Source organism: Aquila chrysaetos, chromosome 23 (genome assembly GCF_900496995.4).
Source record: "Aquila chrysaetos chrysaetos chromosome 23, bAquChr1.4, whole genome shotgun sequence".
Lineage (NCBI taxonomy): Eukaryota > Metazoa > Chordata > Aves > Accipitriformes > Accipitridae > Aquila > Aquila chrysaetos.
In genome coordinates this window covers 7,012,804-7,039,378 of record NC_044026.1, presented here as the reverse complement: position 1 = coordinate 7,039,378, position 26,575 = coordinate 7,012,804, and the positions used below count along the sequence as shown (strand labels likewise).

Sequence of the window (26,575 nt, the reverse complement as noted above, 5' to 3'; positions counted from 1 at the left end):
TCCCCAGGTTAATACTTTATACATGGACTAGAAAGAGAGAGACCCTGCTCGACTTCTCCCCTTTAACACCAATTAGAAGTAACACAAACTTCCCTTGGGGAGCTTTGACACCATTTTTCTGCTCTGGGGAAGGAGCGGGTTGCAGATGACAGAGCTGCTGTTTGAAGGCAAAAGCGCCGTGGACAGCGGAGGCCGAGCGCTCACATTATCTCCTTGGGCAAGCAGCGCAAGCTGCCAGCGCTCGCGGCCGCCTCTGCCGCCAAAGTGGGTTCTGAGATCCTCTGCCAGCAGCAACTGCACGTACAACCCTAGCAGCCCTCCTTCCCCCTGAGCGGGGCTGGCCACGAAACTCCCCTCCACCTTGCCACATGGACAAACTCTTTGAGCGGTGGGTGACCTCTCAGATTGTGCGGGAAAGCCGCCCTCCACCTGGTAAATAGAAAGAAACCCTCTGAAGTTCTCCTGTTTTCTCACCCAAAGGGCATGTACATGGAGATTTCAGCTTTGCTGGAGGGAATGGGAAGGTATTTCACATACTTAGCTGGTTTAAGGCAAAGCAGTTAGCTGATACAAGTCACATTTCGATTTCTCTAAGTAGCCAGAAATTTCATTTAACTGTGCAGTGTTGCTAGCACCAGAGCTCTCCTTAATTCCCTTTTTGTTACCATTTTTGTTTTCCTATTAAAAAGGCAGAAATGGTGTAAGCAAGCGCATCTCCATGGAGCAGGAAGGCTGCAGCAGGGTGCGTCAGTTCACCCACTAGCACAGAGCCACTGGAACAACCACAGGAACAGGGCACCATTTTCAAGTCACAGCAAATTTTTTTTTTTCTTTTGCCTGGACACTCACAGCACCACATGTTTTCAGAGAGGCCTTGGATGCCTTGATTACAGAAAAGCTTGCAGATTTTTTTTAGTGGATTTTTCCAAAGACTGTTTTTTACTTTTGGAATATGAGCTCATGCAAAGCAACTATTCCAAAGCCTATTAAAGTAATAATTAACTTTGGTGGACTTTGAATCATACCCAAGAACACCAAATAAAACTGGGAATTTATTGCTGTGTTAGTCCCCTCCACACTTCTTGAATGATTCCACTTTGTGCCAGGTATTGCTGCTACTGGAGGTTGCACTTTCTTCTTGACCCTGATTAGTGATCTCCATTTTATATTATTATTTAGAACAGCCTTTTTCCCACTGAGCTCAGCTATTCATTTTACAGCATGTATAAAAATAACTTAATGAGTATTCCTTGTAGCTTGACTACTGTTCAGCTGTAAAAATCTAGAAAATGTTTATTGTGGTCAGCTGTCGTGTGATGCTACAGAAAGTCATCAGCAGAAAAAGCCATTGCAGCACTGTTGTTTCTGTGTGGAAAAAGGAAAGCGTTAGTAAAACATGTCCGGAATATACAGCTATGCTACGCTAAGGGCTCCAAATTACAGGCTAATAAAAATAATGCACTCATTTGCCATCCAATTAAGATGCTCTTGATATTTTAAAGTAGCATAGTCTCAAACACAGACCTTCTGATAATTCCCTAACAGAACAGGGTCAGTTGTAAGCAGATCACTCTGAGGCAATTTAATATATGTGCATAAAATTGAAAATAGACAAGATTTATCTCTGCCTAGATGTTAGTATATTACAAACACATCTTTTATTCCTTTGGCTGTGCTTTATAATCAAGAAACCAAGAACTTCTTACAGAACAATGTTCTATTGAGGCTTGTTTGTATTATAATGACTGATTTTTCCCTCTTTTTTTTCAGTTCTCGGCACAGTTCAGCATGTTCCAGACCATCAAGGACCAGCTAGAGCAGCGGACCCGGATCCTGCAGGCCAACATCCGATGGCAGCAGGAGGAGCTCCAGAAGATACAGGAGCAGCTCTGCCTGGTGCAGGACTCCAGCGTACAGGTGCGTTACTGCTGGGAGGGGCAGAGCGAAGCATCCTCTCACGTGTGGCCGTTGATAGGGTCGGCAACTTAAACTCAGCTCCAGGGTCCGGGAATCTGGACATGTGGAAACCAGCTCATCTGAATGAGGGTGTTGCCCTCTGAAAGCCTCTTGAGTAACCTATGTCAAGAAAGACTTAAGAGCTTTCTGGCAGAAAAGGGAGAAATAGTTCAACCTTAGGAGGAGGAGAAGAATTTGGGTCATTTACAGTAGCATTTTAATACTTCATCTACTGAGTCTTCAGGCTGAGCAGCTGTAGAAGAGAAGTGTTCAAGTTCAGACTTGCCAATGATTATGTCTCTCCAGTTCATTAGCTTCCATCCAGTCACTGCTTGCTTCATGTTGGCATCACTCATGCTCAGTATCTTGTCTGTCCAGCTCTTCCTTAGCCAACAGCTCTTCTTCAGGCAGTGCTCATCTCTTTCATTCGCTCCCTGTTTTCCTGACCCTACCCCTGCCTGGATACAGAGCACAAGAGATTAATTTCGTTGTCATGTTAAAACCCCCCAAACCTTTGCTGATGTTCATTTGTTCACACCTGGGGGGTGTCTGAATTTGTTCTTCACTGGACCAGTTTAAGCCTTTAGGGTGAAGCTGACTGAGCCTGCTCTTCTTCTGCCTTTGATACCTCCCACTCAGAGCTAGAATTCACTAAGTACAGTATCTGCTTTGTACTACCCCTTATGTCCACCAAAGCTCAGAAATAATGGCAAGTGCAGTTCAGTACCTCACAGGCTTCACTTAACGACAGATGGACAAATCAACCAGTTTTATGGAAGTTTTCTAAATGCGGGGTGATTACTGCTATGTTCCTCATAATTTAACTATAAATGCCAGGTTAAATGACCCTTGCTAGAAATGTTGCATTGGGGACCCACTGTGAGTATTGTGCTAACAGGATTTTTTTAGAAGACAAGCTCTGTCACAGAAATGAATGTCTCGAAGAACATTTTAAGCAGAGGATGAAAACCTGGGACCTGCCAAAGTCAGTGGGAATTTTGCTCCCATCTCCCACAGAAACAGACTCTCACCCATCAGCAGCATCTGTGAAATGCAGTTTCACATATTAAAACAAATTGGGATTGTATGTTTAGGCAATTAAGGGATCAGTGAAGCCAAATTAGAAACTTTGCCGCCTAAGCTGCTGCACGTGCACTGCTGTACGACAGCACAGCAATGGTGGGTCCCTAAACCAGGACTCTTTGTTCCTGGTGCCATATAAGCATATAGGTAGACCAGGTTTAACTTCAGTCTATTTCTTCTATTGGTTCTGCGCTGACTTTGATTAATGGGAAGGGAAAGTGTCTCTGCAATTAACTGGCCTTCAGTTCAGAATCACATCATATGTCTGAAAGCTATTATTGTTATGAATATCAAGAGACATGATATTCTCACTTCCTCTCTTTTTAATTGGGTGAAAACTATTACTCTGTCCTGGTGAAGTCTTCAATAGTCACATACACTCATCCTTTTTTTTCTGTTTTTGCATAATTCAGGCAAAAATAGAAGATCAGAGCACATTCTTATATGCAGGAAACGGATATTTTTACATAGCTGTCTCCCATATGTGCTAGGGCACATTTAATAACCTGAAGACCGTGGGACAGATTCTCAGATACGCTCATAGGGAGCTCAAGCAGAGAGAAGAGGAGGCCCAGTGGGTAAATGGTGGGTAGTTCTGTACTGCCCACCCCACACCAATTTGTAGCTCTGAGTTACACCATTTGTGTGATCCTCTCCCCCATAAAGACTGTAGCAGGTTGGACCAAATATTTTCAAACCAGTACCAGTACAAGTTCTCTGGTGTCAGTACTGACCATTTTCCAGCTTACTGCAGATGCCAAACTGAGAGGCAGGGGGACTGGAGGGCAGCTCGGAAAAGCAGGGGCTGCGTCTCTGCCTGAGGGGGCAATGCCGGACAGGGAGGATCATCCTCTGTAGTTCGAGTGCCTTTCAGTCTCCTCAGAGCAGTCAAACAAGGCGATGAGATGCGAGGGGTCACGCTGACTCATGGCCAGGGCCTTTTCCTTCTCCCACTTTCTCTAGGTTAAAAAAAAAAGACCACAAAGAAATTACAGTGCTGTGGCAAGGTTAGAGTGGGACCAGGAATTAGCTTTGTCTTATTTGGCATGGGGCAACTTAAAAGAAAGCCTCACAATTTTGTATGCAGCACTTCTGTGACTCACAGGCAGCTAGGAGTAAACTGTTAAATCAGAAATCCAACCATGTGCTTTGCCACGCAGATTTCATCATTCAGAGAGCTGGGTGTCTGCAGACATTGATCTCTGTCTATTATCAGAGCTACAAAGCATAGTAGCAAACAAGCGAGCATTACTATCAAGCACATTTCTGGTCTCTCTAATATTCCACGTAGAAGAGCTGTAAGCATGGGGGAGTGCCGTAGGCTGTCTGGAAAGGGGGAAGTGTTCTCCGGTTTTCCCTCGTTAGCTGATTTATTAGCATATCTTCCCCACTGGTTCACTCCCTTCCACACAGAAGTGTACAGGTAGCTCAGTGGAGAATTAAGCCCCATTTCCATTTCCTTCAGAGATCTTCAAAACCGCAGTACGACAGTCCACCAAGAAACGCTTTCCCAACCAGACAGATGTTGAGCACAGTAGTCTGTGTTAGAAACTATTTCTGAGAGCCTTGTGCGATGAAAGACGAAACTAGCAGGAGGGTTGTGGGCCCTGAACAAAAGTGTTCAAAACTCCATTAAATCCCTGTTACTGCTTTTCCTGACAAACGAAAGTATGAAGGACAGGAGCAGCAAGAGTAACCTCAGAAGTCTGAAGGATGCTGTGTCTGCTCCAGATTTGAACAGTCTAGCTAATGAATTGTGGATGGGGAGGAAGACAGAAGGGCTGAGCCTGACCAGCCCGCAAGAACTACAAATGAGACCATCCACAGCCCCCCATCATTTGCAAACCAGGCTCCCTTCGAAGGCAATGAATCTCAGCTTCCCAGTGCTGTGCTTCTCATCTTTCCGTATTTTACATAAAAAGTCTTGATGTCTGTAATGATGAGCCCAAAGGCTATAATCCCCTGATTATCCAAAGGACAGGTAGAGTCAAAGAGCCGTTTTTCCTCACGATGTCTTGCCAGTGTGATTCATCCATTAGCTGTAGGGACCATCTATCTCGGAATGAGGGGGCAGTAGTGTCAGAGGGGTCCCTCCCCTCCCTCGCTGCTTTGCTACGTATGTTAACAAGCTGGCCAATTAAAAAATATTTGTAAGATGCTTCACTGACCTTGCAGTCCGCAAAAATCAGCCACAAGACATGTCATTAGCAGCAGTGCAGTTAGGGGGCTGCTAATTTATCTGCTTGGATTTGCTCAGACTGTGAAAGATTTCATTCTTTATTAGGGGGTTTCTGTTGTTATTTAAAGCTGTTGTATTTCAGTGTTTCAGGGGAATTCAGGCAGGACTATCACAAAAGAGGCACATTATGAAAAAAACACCGCTAAGTTTTGTACAAGTGAAGCACCTTCTTGCTTTTAGGTTTAACTAGCAGGTAGAAATTCCATGCTTTGATCCTCTCTCAGGTTAACTCTTGTTTTGATGAGGCATCTTCAGTCTTCCAGTTCTGCCGGGACACGGGTTAAATGGCACCATTGCTTCCTGCCCCGAGCTTGTTCTTTGCAGGACATTTATCTTCAGAGAGTAATAATGCTGCTTTGGCCATTATAATGCAACAGAGGGTCCCTACGTATGAAACACTCAGAGCCCTCTCAGGGTACCAACACATGAACAAACAAAATTGGTTTTCTGGGATAAACTTGGTTGTAAGTTTATAGCGTGTTAGCTGCCAACCATTAACCGTGCACGTTCCTACCCAGTGGCACACTCTGGTAATTGCAAAGTAGGTTACTCTGCTTTCTTTCAAGGATAAGCTCCTTGGCCTTCATCTGGAAGTCAGGCATACACACAGGCAGGTCCCTGCAAAGTAAATCGTTCGCAGCAAGTTCGCACCCTGCCTGATATTTGCATCGATAGACGTTGACTTTGCATTGGATGAACTTAGTATTTCTCCAGAGCTGTGCACCACGTACAGGGAGGACACCTAAGATAATCCTCCCAAAGGTCTTAATTTGCAGTGATCTGGCCAGTACCATTGGGCTCACACTCCCCATCACATTTTTGAAATGCACTACTTGCTTTACCTGTCCTGAATTTTACATCAAATGTTTTACATCAAATTTTTATATGAATGGCGACCAGTTTAATTGCTAGAGCAAATCAAGTGAGTTCATTTTCTAAACATATCCAAAGCTTAGCTTTTATATACAGAAAATAAACAAGAAAATGAATTTTCATAATTTCTGTGTTTGATTTATTCATAATAAGACCTATTTGCTTGGCAGAAGTTGCGAGACCATCTGTCTTTCTGATACGTAATGGCTCCAAATTCAGTAAGCAGTATTTTTAAAAGAAAACACTTGGAGCTAGTTTCAGACCTGCTGCGAGCAGCCCCAACTCTATTACTTGACCCATTTATTTCTGTCAGACATCTTCGAGATGTGGTTAGCCTACAGCACCTGAAACAAGCCGTTGCTTTAGGTCCCTTAACATTTTCCTTAATTGCCCCCCTCTTCCAGCTGATTAATGTAAGCTTTTTCTGTACCTTTTTTCTGAGTAAAATCTTGGCACACAGAAATTAATTAAAAATGTATCATATTTAAATACAAACTGTGTTTTAAAAGCTAGATAAATAAGTACAAACATGATGGATCAACCCACACTTATGCAAAGAAAAGCAATGCATTGTGCTGGTCCTTTGGAGAAAGGTATGGGTTTTTTCCAAGAAAAATTAGAGGGGACATGATAGTTTAGGGAATTGTTAATATAGCAATAAGCTGCAGAAAGGTGTACTAATTACTGGGCGTACCTCAGACGTACTGCTAGGCGTGAGACTGATGGATGAATAATGAAGAAGAGAATAATTGTGATTCTGATTTCATTTAAACCCTAAGTAGCTCCGCTTAAATTAATGGAGTTCCACACATGTAGCAGTGGTGTGGAATCAGAATCAGATCCAAAAATGCCTTCAACTACGTGGGATGTGTACTTCCATACAGTCCTTGGTGGCAAGAGGCGAGGTTCGAAATATTGCAAAGATAGCTTGTAGCATTAATAATTCATAGTTTTAAAATATGCCTTTTTCCTCCATACAGCTGTAATAGAAGAAATGGCCCCTAGAAAAGCAAAAATTCCCAAGCCCTACAACTTTTAAAGAAGAAAGCCTCACGTTGCAATGCAAGAATGGAGAGTGTATCATTTACAGAAACACTAACAGAGGAGCTGCTAGCTCTTTTGCACAAGTCAAATGCATGGCACAGTTAGGAAGAACACCGGGTGTCAGTTACCTGATGGGAAATCAGATAAATGACAGTGACTGTCTGTTTACACATCTTCTCAATGATAAGGACACAGCCATTCAACACGGAGAGCTCTGGCCTGACCGTGGCCTCATTAAAAACGTTCAACAATCCAACTGTATGTAAGGTGTTGAATTTCCAGAGACAAATTCAAAAGCAGCCCTGTCTGAAAGGCAGGCTGGTTTTGTTGAAAGGAGAAATGAAAGGACTGAAAAGACACAGAGTCACTCTCTTCTCTCTGGTCAGGGTGCCCCAGAACGCAGTGAATGTACAGGGAACCGCTCTTACAAGGGCTGTGCCTGCCCCACGGAGAACGGACTTGTACCTTCAGGACACATTTCGCAAGTAATGAGCGCACCTGCAGAACAAGAAATCAAGAAACTAGAGACAGCGGAACTGTTAATGTAGGAAAGAGAGGTGATTTCCAACTAAAGTAAATGCATAGTGAATCCAGAAACATGATAACTTTCTTTTAGAATATTTGGATCTAATTCTGTCACCTTCATTATCCAAGACAGCTGGGCTATGCAAATAAACTCTCCCCCCTTCTTTTCCAGATGTTCCTACAACAGCCAACAGTGTCCCTGAGCTTTAGCAATACTCAGCAGCCGGAGCCACAACAGCTACAGCAGAGGTCAGGGGCCATTTCTCAGCAGCAGCTTGTCCCCAGTCCTCAACTTCAAGGGCAAATTGCATCTTCGCAAACAGCGAACCAGCAAGCACTGAGAGAAGCGAGCGTGATATCGAGCCAGGTAATCATTTCTTTGAATAGAGAAGCATTTATATGGAAAGAAGACACCGAGCTGTTATTAAGCAAGCAAGTAAAATCATGTCAGCCCTGTAAGTGCGCCTTTGCCTTTCTTTCCCTATTTTCCTATATAAGGGCAGCCTATATAAAGGGTCTCTCTACAGCATTTACTTTAAATCCCTTTTTTAAGACCTCAGCCAGGAGGGTTACTTGAGCAGCTGTTTCAGCTTGAAAACTGAGCAGGGGGCGCATGCAAAAGGCGTGGATGACTTACCGTTCTTCAGCTGATCCTGAAAGAAACCTGACTGACCACACTGGAAACTAGCAATAGTAGTGTTGGCAGTGCGACGTCTGAAAATAAGCTTTACCCGTGCTTGCTCCCTGAATCCAGCTGGATGCCACCAACGCGGCGAAGCCTGTCCGCTGTGGTGGCACACAGTCGGAATACGTTGCGATCTGTGCGAGACCCCCAGGTTGTGAGCGTAACAGATTCCTGCACTGGGAAATGAAATTCAGCCTCGGTTAGTAGTAACCGAGATCTGTGAAAGCTAGTAGGTTCGGCACGGGATTTTTTTTTCTTATTGCTGGTTTCTCGGCATTTCCACTGTTTGCGCTTCCACCCACCCGTTGTACCTCCCTTCACAGAAAACTTAGCTCCTATTTCTGCTACCTGAGTGTGCGGCAAACATAGCTGCATCGTGACCTTCAGACCCCCCAGCTGTAGCTTTTACCCTCCTCCCTACCTGTATTATAATGACTTTATTAAAATAAAAAGCGCATCCGTATTATAAATAGACAAAACCCACCATTTTTTCCCTTTAATAAGGTTAATTCCCATCGTTGGGCTTTTACGGCAGTGCTAATCACACCTAACTTTGCTCGTGTCTTCACGGGGTGCGGGGTTGTCCCCCTCAACTGCTTGACGGCACGACCGGGGCGGTTTTGCTATCACTCCGCCCGGGTCCCCAGGCTTTTGCAGGCCGGTAGAGCCAACCGGGGGGCGGCAGCGGGTGCGAAAGCCGCGGCAGGCTAGAGGAAGGCCGTCGCTCCTCCTATCGCGACAGCAGCCGGGCGGACGCGTCGCCAGGTGTTAACGGCGACTGCCACGGCCCGCGCCTTCAGGCTCCCTGCACCCCCCGCTCGGGGCCGTGCCCCAGCGTCGCTCTCCGCCCCGTCTTCTCTTGCAGGGCCCCAAGGCTGCGAGGAGCGCGGAGCTGGCACCGGGCGGCGGCCGCCCCCCCCCGCGGCGCGCCCCCGCCCTTCGCCGCAGCCCCCGGCGGCGGCACCGCGGCGCCCCCTGCCGCCCTGCCGCGGGGCGGCACCCCCGGCCCGCCCGCCCCCGGCTGCAGCCACGACCAGCAGCTCAGGTACGGGCCCACCCGGGGCCGGGGGTGGAGGGGGGCCGAGGCAGAGCCAGGCCCCGCCGGGCCGGGCTTGACCTCCCAGCCCCGGGGTGGTGGGATGGCTCCGCTCTTCCTTCGCTGTCTCGGGCTCCCCCCCGGGGCGGGCGGTGGAGGATCCGCCCTGGCAGCCAGCCAGGCGTGGGAACCAAAAAAAATGCGCATTCCGATACTCGGAAAGCTCCGAGTCGGGTCATTCCCACCAGCAGGAGCGAAAGACGTTTCACTCTCCTGAAATCCTAGCACCCAGCCTCTCCGCAAGGCACCCGCCTTACCGGAGCGGGCGCGCGCTGCCCCAGCCTCCGCCTCGCAGCGCCCAGGACGTGGCTGCCACAGCCAGGAGCTGAGGTTAGACCTCTAACGCTCAGCTTTACGCCGTGCCGACAAAAGCGTCCCGTTTCTGTCTTCAAAACGTGGGATTTGTGTGGTCCATCTGTAACAGCAATGTCGCTTTTTCTTTTTTCCACGCGCCAGACTGTTGCTCAGCCAGCCTATTCAGCCCATGATGCCTGGATCCTGTAATGCAAGACACCCTTCAGACCTCAGCATGGCGGGATCCCAGGCTAAGTATGTGACTTGTCCAAAATAAAACATCAAAGTTTCTTTTGAGGGGAAGCAGCCTTCCTTAGTCAGATGACGAAGTAGTTATAAATAGCGGGAACGTGTTATTGCGCTGAGCCTGCCTTCGACTGTCAGGGTCGGCCTTACCCTGCCTGGTCACATCAGGAAGGATGACAGAGAGAAACACAATGTCCAGTGGTGTTTTAACAAGCCAAGGCTGGGGGAAATTTTCTCCCTCACATGATGCTTGCTTCAGCGCTGGAACTTCTGCCCCACCAAGGTAAATGTGAGAGAGAGAAAGTCAGCCCTGGCCCGGTTGAAATGACCGGTGCCAAGAAAGCCCCTGCTCTCTGAGCAGTGAGACGCTGGTGTAACGCCGGTGGAGCTATGCCTGATCTGCACCAGCAGAACTGAAAGAACCAACAGGCCCCTGCACCTGAGCGCTCTCAAAAAAGCTGCTGAACAAACCACCTCTGTTGGTTTGTCTCCTCAAAATCTGGATGAAGGAAGCAGGAAACATCAGTCAGAATATGCCTTTTTTTTCTTAGCTGTCTTTTGTCACTGTACTTAATTACGAACTGCTAAAATAATAGGCAACTGTTTGCACATCATTACTTTAAAAGTAATTCTGTATATTACCTCAGAAATGTAGGTATTCAGTACTTTTTGTAAACATCACTATTGCTGTTTATCTTGAGTTAAATTTGTCAACTCTAAATATACAGCATTTTAGATCTGCTTTTAAGCATCTAAATAAAAGAGGCCTGATTTGCAAAGATACATCTCCCAGTTCATGTGGACTTCCTGACTCACAGGACCCTTTTTTAGGAGCTCACATCCTAGTGCAAGTACCCAAACTGTAGCATTTCTGACTAACCCCTAATGTTGAACAGCTGTTGAGCGAACACATGCCACGCTATGATCTCATCACCCATTACAGGATAAACAGAATTAGGCTGGGTTGGCAATGGCTCCATTGTGGTTTTGCCCACAGCCTTCCACAAAACAACACGTATTTAAGTTTTGCTTTGCAAACGCAGACTGGCAAGAGGAGCTGAGTGTTTTGTTTCTGTCCCATCCCTCACTCCCAAGGACTTCTAGAGGCTTCTTCTGTTCCTGCAATGTGGCTCACAGCAATAGGAACTGCTGACCATACTTGGCAATATGTATATGAGCAGCTTAAGAAGTAATCAACCCCAGCCATCTTTCTGCAAGAGATTAGCACCCCACAGGCAGTCGCAGGGGAGCACAGGCAGCAGAATGGGAGGTGTCTTTACTTCTCTCTCACTGCAGTTCAGAGCTTAGCATATTAATACAGAATCAAAGGCCATTTGGTTTAATGAGCCTCAGATGTGAATGCTGTGGCTGAAGAGAAGACATGCATAAACCAAAATCTTTAATGAATCTAAAATGTGGTCTGGATTTTGAGGTGAGATGTATTCTGCCCTCCGAGTCCAGCTCATGCACAGAGTAAAAGAGTGCTGCCAACAGTGCCATTGTTCATATTAGCTGGTCCCGTGCACTGGAATACTTTATTAGGAATTATTTATGAAGACTAGGGACTTCCATCCCTATCCTAAGAGAAGACCTTCGCTTGCAACAGTTTGTTCTTGATTGTTTTGCTTCTTTCTTCCACAGGTATTCTCAAACCCAACAAATGTTTCAAAGTTTGGAAGTGCAGACTTCCAGCAGCAGCTCTCCAATCGTACTGATGGGACAAGCAGTGTTAAACCAAGGGTTCGCCACTACACCTCCTTCCCAGCCATCCTCTCTGCCACCTATGCAACTCCAGCACCAACAGCATCAGCAACAACGCTACCTGCAGGTAGGGTAGGACAAAGAGGACGATGTGTAAAATCTACATGCAGAGTAATAAGGCAAATGTGCTGTGCAAACGGGGCCCCAGGTTTCAGTGGGAGCCTGATCATGGCAGAAGTGGCCATTTTAGAGATACTGAAATGTGCACGACACTGACACAGTGCTGTGTACCCTTCCAGTATAGCAAGGGAGCAGTGAGAACAGTCAGAATATTTAAAAGAAAATTGCTAATTCTGTACATTGGAAACATAATCAGATTATCCTGGTTATATTTAAAGTGTATTTCTAGAGGGAGAAAATTGCTGCCTTAGGATTTATTCTGTACCTTTTATTCAGTATAAAATTTGCTTAGTTTACAAGTCAAAAGATGATTTTTAATTACCAGCATCAACATAAAATGAGATCTGGATCAGATATCTGGATCCCTTCAGTAAATTAACATATTTTCTCAACTCCAGAAGGCAAAGAAGATAAACTGGAGCACATTGCCTGAAAGAACCAGGTGATTTGAAGATGTAAAAATACTTATTTTTTGACCTAATTCAACACATACTAAAGTAAAGGGGAAGGGGGGAAATGAGGTGTCTCTATATTAACACAAAAGGAGCTGAACTGAGTCTATAAAACCTGATCATACATCCACTGGCATCACTGAAACAGCATCATCAACCTCAAATAATTAAACTCTTGTTATTGAAATGAAATCCTTATCATAGCTGAGAATTAATGAAAAAACTATGGCAGATACCATTCCAAATAAAAGCATCTGCAAAATTCACACCGACTTCACCACTGCAAGGTCACACCCTACTGTAAACTCACAAAAAGGAAGGGCTAGAAGGGACAGCATGTGGTACACCAGGATCCCCTGTTTCATTTCTGTTTCATTTCTATCATCCGTGTCATTTCTGACACGTTCACCCACACTGTTCCGAACCAGGCTTTCCAGGATAACCTGCAAATCCTAGGCAGTGCATTCCTATTAGAAAACCTTTCTCAGTGTCCAACTGTAACATTCTTTGTTGCAATTTATGTCCATTTCTTCTAGCATTAGGTAAGCTAACCCCATGCCAAATAGCCCCAGAAATAAAAGCCAGCAAACTAGTAGTATTTTTAAGCACACTGTACATTGAGGACTAAGAGCTTTAACATGTGAAAGACTCGAACACCACGATGAATTTTATTTTATCTGTAGGTGCAAACACCAAGTTCTTTGCACAATGAGCAACCTGATTCTTTGCTCCTGCCATCTTACTCGCCACAGCAAGGAAATATGGGGTATCATCAGACACAGCAGCAGCAGCAGCAGCAGCAACTAACATCAAGAAGAAGCAATAGCTTATCAGAATCATCAAATTTACCACAGCCACTGCGATAGAGTCCCACCAGCACAATCGATGCACGATTAGCTTTAACCAATGGGCACATGGGGCAGAAGAGAATGACTTTCTACTTACTGTTTTGGCTTTTGCACAAGCTTTTCTTTCAAAGCTCTATGACAGAAGTATGCCACAGAGTGCAGACTGCCACGGACAGTGCATTTATGGCATGCTGGATTCAGTTTGTGCTGTCTCGTGAGTACAGTACGTACTGACAGAGCAAAATAAAAAGGAACACTATCCTGTGCAGCCTCCATCACCAATGGGTGCGCAGGAGGAGGCGTTCAATCTTGGCGTGTCACTCTGAAAGCTATCTGGCAATTCCAAAAGACTGTCGACAGACTCATGAGGTACTTGGCCTTCACTGTTTCAGTTCTTCTTTTGTGTATGAAAAGCACTGCATCAAAGGTCTATTGAGGAGAGAACAAGAGATTATTTTTATTATGATTATTGTTATTATTTTGCACAACTGCACAGAGGACAAAACCTAGGCACTTTCTGTAAAGAGAAGTTTGTTTCCTTATTCTTGTGGCCAAATTAGCACATCCAATGGAGGAGAAAGCCCAGTCATTGGTGAAGATGGTCTACAGCTCATAACCCTTGATTTAGAATCTGAAAAGTATTATGCAGCTTACCCTAACTGTTCTTCATTACTAAAAACCAAACCAACGAAAAACCACAACCCACACTGGACTGTTTTCTGAATTGTGATTGCAAAGGAGAACTCGAATTGTAAGCACAATCATGCAACTCTCCAATAGTACAACATGGATCCTTCTTCAACCTACTCACCCACTGCAAGTCTCTGAGAAATATGCACTGTGTTTTGGCCCACTGACTCGGGATGCTGCAGACTATTACATATCTCTTTCATTATAACATTTAGGATTGAATTTTCCTTTGGGGGGAAAAAAGAAATGCACTTTTCGCTTTTTTTGTATGTTTTCTGTTGATATGTTTCTAAGAAAGATTTTATGTAATTATTAAATAAAAAGTAGTGTATTGTACAGCTGTTGTAATATGACCTATTTCTATATAAAATAAAATTATATGGAATTATGTGGAAATTATTTTGTATATGAAATATCAACTCATTTCACAAGTATAAAGATTGTGCTTGTGCTTTTTTGTGAGTGGATATTTTGTAATAAACTAATGAATTAGAAATGTTTTTGTGACGGGAACTACTGTTTCATGCTATATACAACTCAAACTATTATTTTTTTCCATTTAATGATGGAGTTGTCTTTATTTGTAGAATAAAATAAAATAGCCAAAAGGCTTTATTGCAGGACTTGCACACATTTTCCTGTGGCTGTTCAAATATGTGATTCACTTTAGATTTTTAATATTAGCTGTAGCCTTGCATGGTGTTTTGCACCCAGTTAGGAAAAACATGTATTATCCTATGGGATCTTTGGCATGGCATAGACAATGAGAATGGTAGCTCAGGAAGTTGTATTAGCTGCTAGCCCAGACAGCTCATTTTAAGCTCCTTTAAAACTTTAAAGACCTCAGGCAGCTCTGTACTTCCAAGCAAATGGTTTTAGATTAGGACAAAACAGATGGTTTAAAGAATGGTTTGACCCAGCATATACCAGGGCTTTGACCCACGTCCAGCTTCAGTGTTTTAAGACATTGCTGTCCTCAGTTTTCTGATACATCTCTGCTGAAATTGCTACCACGCCCACACTGTAGACAGTCTCGTTTCCACTTTGGCATCCTTGTGCAGACTCTTTTTCACATTAAATTCAAACTGACGACAGGTGGAGCAGCCAAGGTACAGGTCTGCTCTCCCTCTGCTGACTCTGCTGCAGGAACAGCAACTTCCAACACAGAACAAGGTGGATAACTGAGCACAGTAACGTTTTCATTCACTGTGGCAAGACTGAAAGGGGACATCCCTCAGGGCAGCTTGCAGCCACCTGAGCCAGCGTTAGCTTCAAGAGAGTGTAGACCATGTTGCCCTTCCTGCCCTTCAGTACCAAGGATCACATCACCAGGGCCCACGTGTTCAGCTCTGGTTTCTATGCCATAGAGGAACAATGGAGATAATTGGACTCGGAGCTGGAAATGGTAAAAGTAAACTTTCCAAGAAATGAAAAAGGTTCATTTGCCCTGAGTTTTGAAAAAGCTAAGAATCTCCTGAAGGAAACCCACTGGCAAAATGACCCTTCTGTTTCCACAGCAAGACAGGCTGGTAACACTGATCAGTACAGGTATATTTCAGTTCATGCAATCCCTTTGTTTTACTTCATTGAAGGAAGATGAGGGAATCACGTATCTGGTCTCTAAAAAGTGTTTAGAGATCAGATCTGGTCTCTAAGAAAGTGTTTTTAACTACTAACTTTAGGTACCAGCCTGAGTTAGCCTGCTCATCTCTTTAAATTGTTGCATTCAGTGAAGCAAGAGTGACCCCACCAGATGAAGATTAAAAAGCTAAACCCTAAGGTGCTTTCACTTAATGTCTGAAGAAACCTCCCTCTTTCCATTAACTGTAGACAAACCTAAGCAAAGGCCAGTTGGCTAAGTTAAAGGCCAGCTTCATAAATTTCACCCAATCCTGTAAGGGCTTATTCTGGGAAAGGGGAGGAGAAATCTGTAGGCCAAAATGTTCATGCAGGAGAGAGGTAATGAAGGAACATGAGCACCTCAGAGGAAATACCAGCAGAAGCAGCACTTGATGAATCTCAACTACTATGATGGAAGTCACAGGAAGAGAAATTCCTTTTAAGAATTTGTATTACTCTCAGGGATAGTTGTAATACACCCACATCTCTCCTGACTGCCAGTGGGTATGTCCAAACCAAGCTCAGCCTCGGAGCAAACACTTCTCTGTAAAACCAGCAGCACTGTAAGCTGTTAACAGGGAGAAGCTGCAAATAGGGTGGGGTTGCCTTCTAATGAGCCGGCTTATTATATTGTTCGAAGGATACAGGGCACTTGCAAGACCAGCTTTACATCAATACCTAGTTTTTCATGGTGCGTCTCATTTCTTCCCTGTACGCACATTCTGGTTTTAGATTATTGCACACACGCAACGCAGTGCCAGTCCTCTTCATAAAGCTGGGCTGTTGTTCCAGTTCGTTACAACCGAGATCTGGCTCGTTCCAACATAAATCACTCAGCGTGGGTCATTTTTCCAGGCAGGTGGGCCAGACAGGGTGGTTACCCCAGCCTCCCGCCCCGCGCTGCCATACCGCCTTTCTGTCTCAGCAGCAGGAGCCGCAGGCCTGAACAGGGCAATCCGCCCGCTACACCCACAGCCACCCCCGGCCGAGGTCCCCGTACAACGCACCACCTGCAGCGTTCCCAGACAGGGGCCAAGCAGGCGGGCTGCTACCCGAGGGGCCGCCATGTCCCCGGCTCCGTTGGCGAACCCTGCCTCAGGGGGCTTCGGCTGGGGGCTGCGCCAGCAGCAACTCTCGGCTCGGGAGAGCCGGGGACCGCTCCCCCCGGGGTCAGCGGACCCCCCCGGGGTGTGTGTGGGAGCGGGGGGTGTGTGTGGGAGCAGCCGCGGGTTCCCGCCCGCTCCCCGCCGCCGGCTGACAGACGCCGAGCCCTCATGCGCATGCGCGCCGCCGCCGGCCTGAGCCCCGCCCTCCCCCCGGCGCGCGCCTCTCCGGTTGGCGCCGGCGCAGTCGGCACCCCTCCCCGCCCTGCCCCGCATCCCGGAAGGGCTCCTCGTTCCCACAGTCCCTTGCGCCCTCCTTTCCGGCCTGTACCGGGGCAGGGTGAGTGGCCATTGCGGGGGGTTGGCTTGCCGAATCCGCTTCCATCCGCCTCGCAGACCCCGCGGCGGGAGGGGTTCCTTGGTCTGGGCCGGCGCGGGGGGCGGTCCGGTGCGGGAGGTACCGGGTGGTACCTCTCGGCGGGTCCGCGTTCGGCGGGGCTGGGGCCCATTTTCCCTGCCTCCCCCCCGCCCCGGGCCTGCGCTGAGCCGGGCAGGGCGCAGGCCCGGGGAGGCCTGCGGGGCACTTGGGGGGTTACGGCCCGGGCTGGGCCTTGGCGAGGGAGGGGGGAAGCCGCAGGCCGCCGTCAGTCCCTGGAAGGAGCCTCTGTGGCAGCGTCGTCTCCTTTCCGGGACGGGCTGAGCTGCCCTTCTGGGTCGCCTTGGAGAAGGAAGGGGTCTGGACATACAGAAGCAGGACGGGGTGGTCTTAGGGGCGCTTTGGGCTGGCCAGGAGCCCGGTCTTCATGGGGAGTGGTCGAGGAGTCTCAGACATATTTCACGTTTCTGTCGGGGAGATGAGAGTAATGCATGTGTGATGCTGAAAAGTTGCCGTGTCAAATCCGCAACTGGTGCAACCCCGGGGATGGATTAAGCTTAAGTTTAAAGTTTCTGACTGCGGGAATTGTGTGGCTTGTAGGGAGCTGGGGACGATGGGAGGGAAGGTGACCGGGGAAAAGTCTGAGGGAAGTTGGGTCTGCGTTTGATGCGTGCATGGATGCCTTTCAGCGTTGCTCAGATGGCTCCTGCAAAGAAAGGTGGCGAGAAGAAGAAGGGACGCTCTGCCATCAATGAGGTGGTAACTAGGGAATATACCATCAACATTCACAAGCGGATCCATGGCGTGTAAGTTCTTCTTTTTATCAGTGAAATTGGCCTTTTATAAAGTGGCGTTTGGAGGTGGGTTCACTAGGTTTTAAACGGTAGAGAATGACAGTCCTTACCGGCACCAATGCTCATGCGTGATGTTTTAGTCCCTTGTGCTACAGTTGTGTCCCGAGGAAGCAGCTCTGTACCTCTGCAGACCTACACTTAGCATGTGGCTTTCGGGAGCAAGCATGTTTCTTTTTTTGTGAGTGTTCCTGGACTTTAATTTAGAGTTAGATCTATTTACCTCTGTGCACAGGTCGTCATTCTTTCCCAAGCAAAGTTTAAAGTTTTGCCCACTGTAATAAGTCTTAGAAATTAAATGTTGTAATCAAATGATTGGCTCCATGCTTATCACTAAATTGTGTGAGGCGTAAATTGGGGTGTGATTTGAGTTAAACAGTATTTGTTGTGTGTAGATGAGAGTAACATTTTACCTGACAAAATGTTGAACCTTATACAATTGTGTAGTAGTAAAATGCTTGAGAAGACTTGTTGAGAAAGTAGGTCTCCCTTTGATTTGCTTTGTATGTATATGCCTACAGTCATGCGAAAGAAAACTATATCCGAATTAAAACAATTGGTGATGAAATTGTTGAAGTTAACTTAGAATAGGAGAGAAAAGAGACAGTGGTCTATTGCAAAACCATGGGTGAGGATGGGAGGCAGTGGTGCCTTTAAATGGCAATAAGATGTTCTGGCCTTGCCTGTTGATTGTTTATGGCAATTCAGTTAATTTTTAATGCTGATGATCCTGCTATCCACTTTTTCTTTTTGGGTTATCCTCTTTTGTTTTTTGGCGTGAAGTACTAGGGGTGAAATACTTTTTGTTTAACACTTGTCTTGCTTGTAATCACTTGCCTGCTCCTGATTTCTAGCACTAAATATCAACAGCAGCGTGCAAGTAATACCAAATATAACCCACTGTGGGACCTCTGACACTACTTGACACTAGTTGCATGTCACAGTGTGGGTATAATATATATGGCAAAACACTCACAGTGCAGCAGCTGTAACTTTTAGTGTAAATGCCCAGTCATGCAGAATCTGTCCATAATAGGCATGAGACAAGCTATACTTGTAAAAAAACAGTTCTGATGGTGATTTTGGTGCAGTTCTGCTAATGGGAAGAAAGTAATGATCAAATACTCTTTAGCAGAAACAGTTATTCAGAATAGCATCAGTTTTGTTCTTCTGCCATTTATTTTGATACTGATAACAATTCTGTCAAGTTTGTGTTACTCTTGTTGCACTGCTTTTCTCATAGGCCTTTGATCCAGAGTATCTGTGAAATCTCTGATCTCTTCAGTAATATTGTGATAAGTTTTAATGTCAACATGTTTGATTAAGACTTAAGATCTGGGAGATCTTGCAGGTGCAAAATTTTACTGAAATTATTCTATGTAAGTTGTCGTGGCTTAACCCCAGCCAGCAACTAAGCACCATGCAGCCGCTCACTCACTCCCCCCCACCCAGTGGGATGGGGGAGAAAATCGGGGAAAAAAGAAGCAAAACCCACGGGTTGAGATAAGAACAGTTTAATAGAACAGAAAAGAAGAAACTAATAATGATAATGATAACACTAATAAAACGACAACAGTAATAATGAAAGGATTGGAATGTCCAGATGACGCGCAGTGCAATTGCTCACCACCCGCCGACCGGCACCCATCTAGTCCCTGAGTGGCGATCCCCCCGCCCCCCACTCCCCCCAGTTCCTATACTAGATGGGACGTCCCATGGTATGGAATACCCTGTTGGCCAGTTTGGGTCAGGTGCCCTGGCTGTGTCCTGTGCCAACTTCTTGGGCCCCTCTAGCTTTCTCGCTGGCTGGGCATGAGAAGCTGAAAAATCCTTGCATTAGTCTAAACACTACTAGCAACAACTGAAAACATCAGTGTTACCAACATTCTTCACATACTGAACTCAAAACATAGCACTGTACCAGCTACTAGGAAGACAGTTAACTCTATCCCAGCTGAAACTAGGACATAAGTATATGTGGTTTCTATTAGGCATAGACATTAAGGTTAGCAGCTACCTAGGAGAGTAAAGGTCTAGTCATACTATGATGCAGCTATTGAACTGCAGTTGAACACAATTCTTTGGATTGTATGTTTAGAGAATGTCAGCGGTCGAATGCTGCAACAAGTATCCAATGCTGACAGTTTCCTGAAGTTAAAGAAATGGCTCTTGTGTTTGTCCTAGGGGCTTCAAGAAACGAGCACCGCGTGCTCTCAAGGAAATCCGTAAATTTGCAATGAAAGAAATGGGTACTCCTGATGTTCGCATTGACACCAGATTGAACAAAGCAGTCTGGGCTAAAGGAATAAGGTAGGTTTCTGCAACTTTCCTTTTTGGGTGAGGAAGAACCTTGTAACTGTGTATGTGGAGGTACAGGATTTGGAGGGGCAGAAAAATTTGTATACTTCTTGCAGTATTTGCATTTTCTTTGCAAATGCTTCCTTTCTTATAATGTGCATGCCAAGCTAATCTTTCTGTTGCCTCTGCTCTGGTCAGCTCCCTCAGCGTATTTGTAGCAAAGCTTCAGTAAACTCTGGAATTGAAGGAACTTCCTCCTACCTCTAATAAGAGTAAAGCAAAGGAAAGAAGGAATGTGAGTTTGGGGGCAGAGGGCGGGGGGAGGGAAAGGATTGGAGTATTGTAATACTGCAGCACCCCAGTCCCTATTGCAGCAGACAGTTTTTAGAAACATGGCTTTTTAGTGATACCTACAGTCCCAGGCTAGGTACCTGGGATTTGTGTAATGTGTCTGAAGAGGACTAGGTTTCAAAGCATGCTGAATTGATAAATGCTACACAAGGAAATAATGAGCTGTGTTTTAAATAGGGCCATTAATCTTGTCTTGAAGGTACAAATGATAAGTAATTTGGGGGCCAAAAAATTACAACTTCAGTTAAATCACTGATACAGAGGCAGCTGATTTGGTTTGACATATGTGAAGACAGTCCAAAAGGACTCCTGCGAGGAGTGGGACTCATTAAACCATAATGTTAAGGTTAACTGGTAGGGATTAATACTGTGAGTGTTGCACTGGATGCACATAAACCCTTGTTTTAAACCATGTCTCCTAGGAATTGGATTCCTAAGTCTAGCCTATGACATATTTACAATCCTTTACCTGGAGTTGTGTGCTTAGGCCAACCCTTCCTTCAAAAACAGAGTGGGAAGAAAGGACTAAGTTACTGGGTCTTCTGGGCAGGGGTTCTCTTTCCTTCCTGTTGAGCTGTTCCAGTTCATATGCAATGATGAAGTAGCAATTGAGCCAGGTGACAGCATAACTTCAGGGCTTAGTAGTGAGGCTACTAACCAAGACTTCCTTACATTAACTGGTAGAAGTGCGGTCTGTGGAGCAAGGAGTCATCACATCTGTCTTTCCAGCGTGAGTTGAACTGCATTTTTCACTACTTAGAATAGATAATGTACGCAAAGTAAAATACCTTCCTCTGGAAGGATGAGGAAAGGCTAAAATCACCATGTCAGCTAGTATGATAGCCAATGATCTAAGTAAAGTAGTGAAAAATGCTTTTGACTTGTTTCAAGAAGGGAGTAAATCAAAGCAAGTTCCTGTGTCTTAATTACTGCATCCATCTGATTTAGTAATTATGCTCTTGAGAACATACAGCAAGGAGGAAGTTCCTTCACATATTCTATGGAGCAAAGTACTCTGAACAGGAGTTTCCCAAAATCCTGGGTTCATTTGAGGTGGGAGGTTACTTGAAAAATGGTGGGACAAATAATCTTGTGCCTTCTCTCAGCAGCATATTTTGGGCAGTATTAGGGGAGGATGCTAAGCTGTGACTTGCCTATTTACAAACAAAATCATCCAAGCGATTTATTTGTGGTTCCATGGGCTTCGTGAGGAAGAAATGTTGATCTATTGTATGTCCATTAATAAGATCTTGGTTTGGGTCTAATGCTTACTAGAATTTCCATATGACTTCTGGCATACAGATTGGGCAGTACTCTGACTCAACAGGGGCCTTGGGCTTTCAGAACAGATTGTTGGGGGGGGTTTCCTCACTATTTTCTATTCTAGTAAGAAATGCTTGTTAGTAACAGCTGCTTGCTGATCATATTCACGCTGTGCTTCATGATCATCTTCATAGTGTATTTCCTGGATCAGTAGTGGACTCATGATGCACTTCTGACTTCATACTCCCACTGGATTATGGATTCATCTTATTCAAGGCTCAGTAAAACCCTACCTGCTCACTTTAACAAAACTAAAAACCAGAACAATAAGCTCCTCTTAAGGCAAACAGTACAATTGCTAAGTTACAGGATTTTGCTTTTCTTAGGATGCTGAGATAGAAACAGAATTGACTCATCATGTCTTTGTACAAATAGGCAAAGCTTGAGAATTTGAGGTAGGGTAGTAATCATGGAGGAAATAACTTTTCTTTTCTATGAAATTAGCAGGTTTCAATACGTTTTACTGAAAATTAATCTGTCACCTTCATTATAGGAATGTTCCTTACCGTATCCGTGTGCGTTTGTCCAGAAAGCGCAATGAGGATGAAGATTCACCAAACAAGCTATACACACTGGTTACCTATGTACCAGTCACAACTTTTAAAGGTAAGGTTGCATGCCATCTCTCTTCCTCCATGCCATGTTTTTCTGAACAAGTAGCAAAGTGGAACAGGTCCTCCTGCAACGCAAAATTCCGATGAAGGGGTCAAACTGCTGGTTTAAACTAGCTCTGCTGTAGAGAACAGGGCTGCTAGCTTGCCTGATCAGCATTAAAAAGTAAATACAGAATTTGGTGAAATAATCATGTAAATTTTGAGACAAAAAAACCCACTGGCCATAGATGTAGGGTAGTTTTGAGGTTTGTTTCCCCATATAAAGTACATCCTCTGCTGTCAAAACCTCAAGCAGCTTGAGCCTTTTCTGCTTGTCAGTTGAGAAGTATCTTATTTGCAGAATTGATTTAACACGAAGTTTTTGTTTTAATATCTGGTGAAATACTTGCATATATAGTTTGCTCTTCCAGATGTAGATCAGCAAATTAGCTTTGAAACTGTAGGTGCACTTTCTTGTGAAGTCTTGCATATACATAAAGGGAATTGTCCTAGTAATAGGTGGTGATACGATTTCTTGTTTTGCAGGTCTACAGACAGTCAATGTGGATGAAAATTAAACTGATTTTCATTACAATAAAAGGATAAAAAGAAAGTTTATTCCCAAGTTGTTTTTTTTATTGTCCAGTCTCTTCAAGCTCTCATCCATGAAGCATTGAGTTGAACAGGTGACAGGATCTTAAAGTATCTTGCTTTCTTTGGGCTTGTACATAATGATGTAATTTTCTTAAAGATAGTGTAGACTGCTGTTACATATGAATGCAATAAGGAGGAGATGCAAATGTTCCTATGTGGGTGGCAAAGTCCTAGTGGTTTTGTTTTGTTCCTATGGGAATACAGAGCCACTACACAGGTATTTTAAGTTAAGGTCAAGTTTGTTAAAAACAAAACAAAAAGAACCCCAAAACTGTTAGATCAATACTTCATATATGTAATCTCTTGTGGATAAAGTAACTCCCTGTATTTGGTCCCTCACTGGTCTCCTTGGCAGAATCAGTAGGCTTCTCTCAAGCAGGTCTGTGTGCTACACTGAAACATGGGGTTCTGACCAGTGAATTAATTGCAAGCGTGCTAGCTCAGGGAATTTGTTTAATGAAGTAGGGACTAAAGGCACTTACTTTCCATAAATCAATAAATACTGTCAATCCGAGTCTAGTACAAAAAGGGTTTATTGAAAAGTGCATGTTTTCACAGACCAACATCAGAAGCACAGTCCATGTACACTTAACATTTCAGCAAGACATACAAATTGGAATACAATCAAATATATTAAAATAGTTTCAATTACCAGCATTGAAACAGTTTTCAGTATTAGTGCAAAAAAAGGCAACCCAAACAAACCGCGGACAGTAGCTGAGAAGTGTTTTCCCCTGTTTAAAAAAAAAAAAGGACAACTGGAGCCAGCCTCTGCTTTCCCAATGCGGAAGAGGGCTTCAGTGTCTTCACACTGTAGACAGATGTTTCCTTTTACATTCAAAACAAGAACATAATTAATAAATCAATGGCACAAAACAAACCTACACACACTTTAGCTTTTAAAGCTCTTAAAGTGAAAACCACAGACCAACAAATTGTTTATCAAAAGTCCACTGCGAACTGAAAGCCTTTTACAGTATGTGCTTTGGCATCATTTCAGTGCATTTCATTTTTGACAGGTTTGCTACTACTGTGCGTTTAGTTTTGTCTGTTCACCCCGTGACTGGCAGCTCATTCCATTTGTTTTGAGACTGTACTGATTTAGCTTTGCATTCTCAAGTTTTGGCTTCAGTTCTAAGGGTTTTTCAAAGAAGTTAACTAACGACTGTTCAGTCAAGAGGGATGCTAAAATATGTTCAAAAGAGACAGTCCAGTCCCCTTCAGTCACAGGTGAAGGTCGAGAGTCTTTGTGAGGGGTCTTCACAGTGTCAGTAAAAACAGCATCCTGGTCTGAAGCAGAGGCCTCGGGCTGCAAGTCCTCAGTGAACTCGTCTGATCCGCTCCCCAGGCTGATGCTTCTTTGTCCTACTTCTCCAATCTGAAGTAACAGTGTGGTCACAGTGGCAATGGCTTGATACAAATCATTCTCCTCTGGATCTTCATGAAACATGCTATACAAGGTTTTGCAGAACTGAATGAACTCCCTCTGTAAAGGAGGAAAAACCAAAATCAAACTACTGAACAGCCACGCTATGGGTAACTAGGAGTTGGGCAAGGGCACAGTACTGCAAAGGAAGGCAGAATGCTGTGTACATTCATGTGCTCATTTATAACTTCTGCCTGCTTTTAAAAAAATGCCAGTAAAGGGATTTCAACCCCCACTGATGGTAGGAAACCTTGGTGCTGCAAATCAAAAAGGGAGCAGAGCAGAAAAGTATTTTGCTGCCTTGATAAAGGAGATCAGGACCTCCCAGATGACCAAAGGGGAAATGAGATACCAGGCAAGGGATATGATCCGTTACTGGTGGGAAACTCATGGCTGTTACACAGAATGAGTTAAAACCAAAGTAGTGATCCACAGGCCTGCAAGCCACTTCCCTTCTGCTGTTTTTCCCAGCTCTCCTACTAATAAAATTCAGGCATTTTCCCTGCCCAACCGCTTTCTCTCCTTCCTTCGCTTGCTCACCCATCATAGATGATGATCAGGCTAGAGAGGATGTTTCCATATCCTATTCTGAAATCTGTGAGCCCTCGAGTTTCATGCAGTCATAGGATGACTAATTCAGGGTGGAAAGGAGTGCAGTTCAGTCAAGTGATGCCTTTGTGAGAGGTTATGTGGCTGTGATGAGCTGACAGGTCAGGTATTTGCCACCCATTTGAAACTTCACTTGGCAACACCAGCACAGAAGGGATTCTGGGCATAGTCCCACTTTCTTTGCATGTCCATACATCTGGTTTACGAATATGGGACCCTTTTCCCTCAGGTAGATTTCCTTATGCCAACAACATACACAAGGCTCTACTGGCATTAGGGAGGGGATGCTAAGATGATGAGAGCCTTCAGCTGTCTTACTTCATGCAGTTCTAGTCAGCGTTTGGCTAAGACGGGGCAAGTCCCAGTTGGTGACAGACTAAGAAAGAAGTTACCGGTTTGGTGGAGAGGAGGTCAGGGAAGACAGAACAGCAATATGGATTCTCGGGAATTGTCTTATGCTTTTTCCAGCCTCCATCAGCCTGTTTTCCAGCCTGTTATGCTGCAGGTCAGGGCGATTCTGAAATTCTTTCTATTCACCAGCCAGTCTGAGGAGAAGGAGCTGCTAGAAAGGTAGCTGGTAGTTTTTAAACACCTGCTCCCTGGATCACAGCAGCCCAGTCCTTGATACCTAAAGGACTGAATTTAAGCTCAGCCTGAAGTTACGCTTTTCCAGAAAGAGCTAAACTGTTGTATTCAGTCATTTCATTTTCAAGTACTCTCCACTTTTTTAAAAACAGACTACAGCCTCTAACGTACATACCTGGCTCATTTTTGGCAATTCTTTTTCAGTTTTAGTATCCTTTTCTTTGGCTAGATCCTTCAGCATCTGCTTCAACTGCTTTTGGTAATCTACTGCATCACCTTTTTTGGAGCAGATGCAAAAAGGAGAATTAGTTTTCAAGTCACTGGAGTAAACTGACATTTCAAAATAAACTGCAGAGAGCAGAGATAATAGAGCAGGGTTAACAAATGGAAAGTTGGTTATCTCATATGCATACGCATTAGAGAACCATTTTGGACATACCATTTGATTTTCCAATGACTAGTGGTCTTGAAGTTGACAGCAAAGGATTCTTTAATGGCGACTGGCTGTCTCGTTCATTTTCTGTGAGAGCTATAAAAAAAAAGTGACAAATGTAATGATTAATCCTTTGAATGCTGCATAATGGTTATTTAAGTTTTTAAAATTTACATATTTGAAGAAAGCAAAATAATTAGGCAAAGATGTTTTTAAACAGTACTTCATTAAATCATACTGTAAAATTATGTTAATGTAAGTAAGACTGGTGCTGCAGTGAGAGAGTCGGAAGTTTGCCAAGAATGGCACATTTAATTAAAAACTTTGCACAGAGAAAGTACCACAGAATTTTGTCATCTAATGAGAACTGGATCAAGATGTGATAAGGAGATTTCTACTGTACATGGAATATCAGTCATCCAAAAATGCTACTTCAGTTCA

General features: G+C 44.6%; 3 protein-coding genes across 5 annotated transcripts in view; 2 read left to right on the top strand and 1 right to left on the bottom strand.

Moving 5' to 3' along the window:
* The window catches only part of NPAS2 (neuronal PAS domain protein 2), a 107,500-nt gene extending 92,965 nt beyond the window's left edge, over positions 1-14,535 (top strand). Inside the window, 7 exon segments of the mRNA XM_029998674.2 lie at positions 1,771-1,917; positions 7,893-8,087; positions 9,271-9,318; positions 9,320-9,450; positions 9,958-10,050; positions 11,683-11,869; positions 13,058-14,535. Of these exon segments, the coding sequence (XP_029854534.1) occupies positions 1,771-1,917; positions 7,893-8,087; positions 9,271-9,318; positions 9,320-9,450; positions 9,958-10,050; positions 11,683-11,869; positions 13,058-13,240 (984 nt within the window). The 3' untranslated portion in view covers positions 13,241-14,535.
* A 2,319-nt stretch (positions 14,536-16,854) lies between these two features.
* Positions 16,855-23,040, top strand: RPL31 (ribosomal protein L31). Its single transcript, XM_029998675.2, has 5 exons — positions 16,855-16,975; positions 17,701-17,817; positions 20,047-20,172; positions 22,328-22,440; positions 22,974-23,040. The coding sequence occupies exons 2-5, from the start codon at positions 17,711-17,713 to the stop codon at positions 23,003-23,005; spliced, it is 378 nt and encodes a 125-aa protein (XP_029854535.1). The 5' UTR covers positions 16,855-16,975; positions 17,701-17,710; the 3' UTR covers positions 23,006-23,040.
* Positions 23,041-23,596: 556 nt separating this feature from the next.
* The window catches only part of TBC1D8 (TBC1 domain family member 8), a 50,188-nt gene continuing 47,209 nt past the window's right edge, over positions 23,597-26,575 (bottom strand). For all 3 annotated transcript variants that reach the window (XM_029998671.2, XM_029998672.2, XM_029998673.1), the window contains exons 18-20: positions 26,141-26,230; positions 25,877-25,977; positions 23,597-24,567 (exon numbers count right to left, since the gene is read on the bottom strand). In XM_029998671.2, coding sequence (XP_029854531.1) covers positions 24,109-24,567; positions 25,877-25,977; positions 26,141-26,230 — 650 coding nt within the window. In that variant the 3' untranslated portion in view covers positions 23,597-24,108. The remainder of the gene's footprint in view (positions 24,568-25,876; positions 25,978-26,140; positions 26,231-26,575) is intronic.

What these genes read in the sequence shown, in the direction of transcription:
- RPL31 (XM_029998675.2), top strand. Translation starts at nt 17,711, where the DNA reads ATGGCTCCTGCAAAGAAAGGTGGCGAGAAGAAGAAGGGACGCTCTGCC. An exon ending in CACAAGCGGATCCATGGCGT is followed by an intron (nt 17,818 to 20,046) that starts GTAAGTTCTTCT and finishes TGTTTGTCCTAG; the next exon opens with GGGCTTCAAGAAACGAGCAC. An exon ending in GTCTGGGCTAAAGGAATAAG is followed by an intron (nt 20,173 to 22,327) that starts GTAGGTTTCTGC and finishes CCTTCATTATAG; the next exon opens with GAATGTTCCTTACCGTATCC.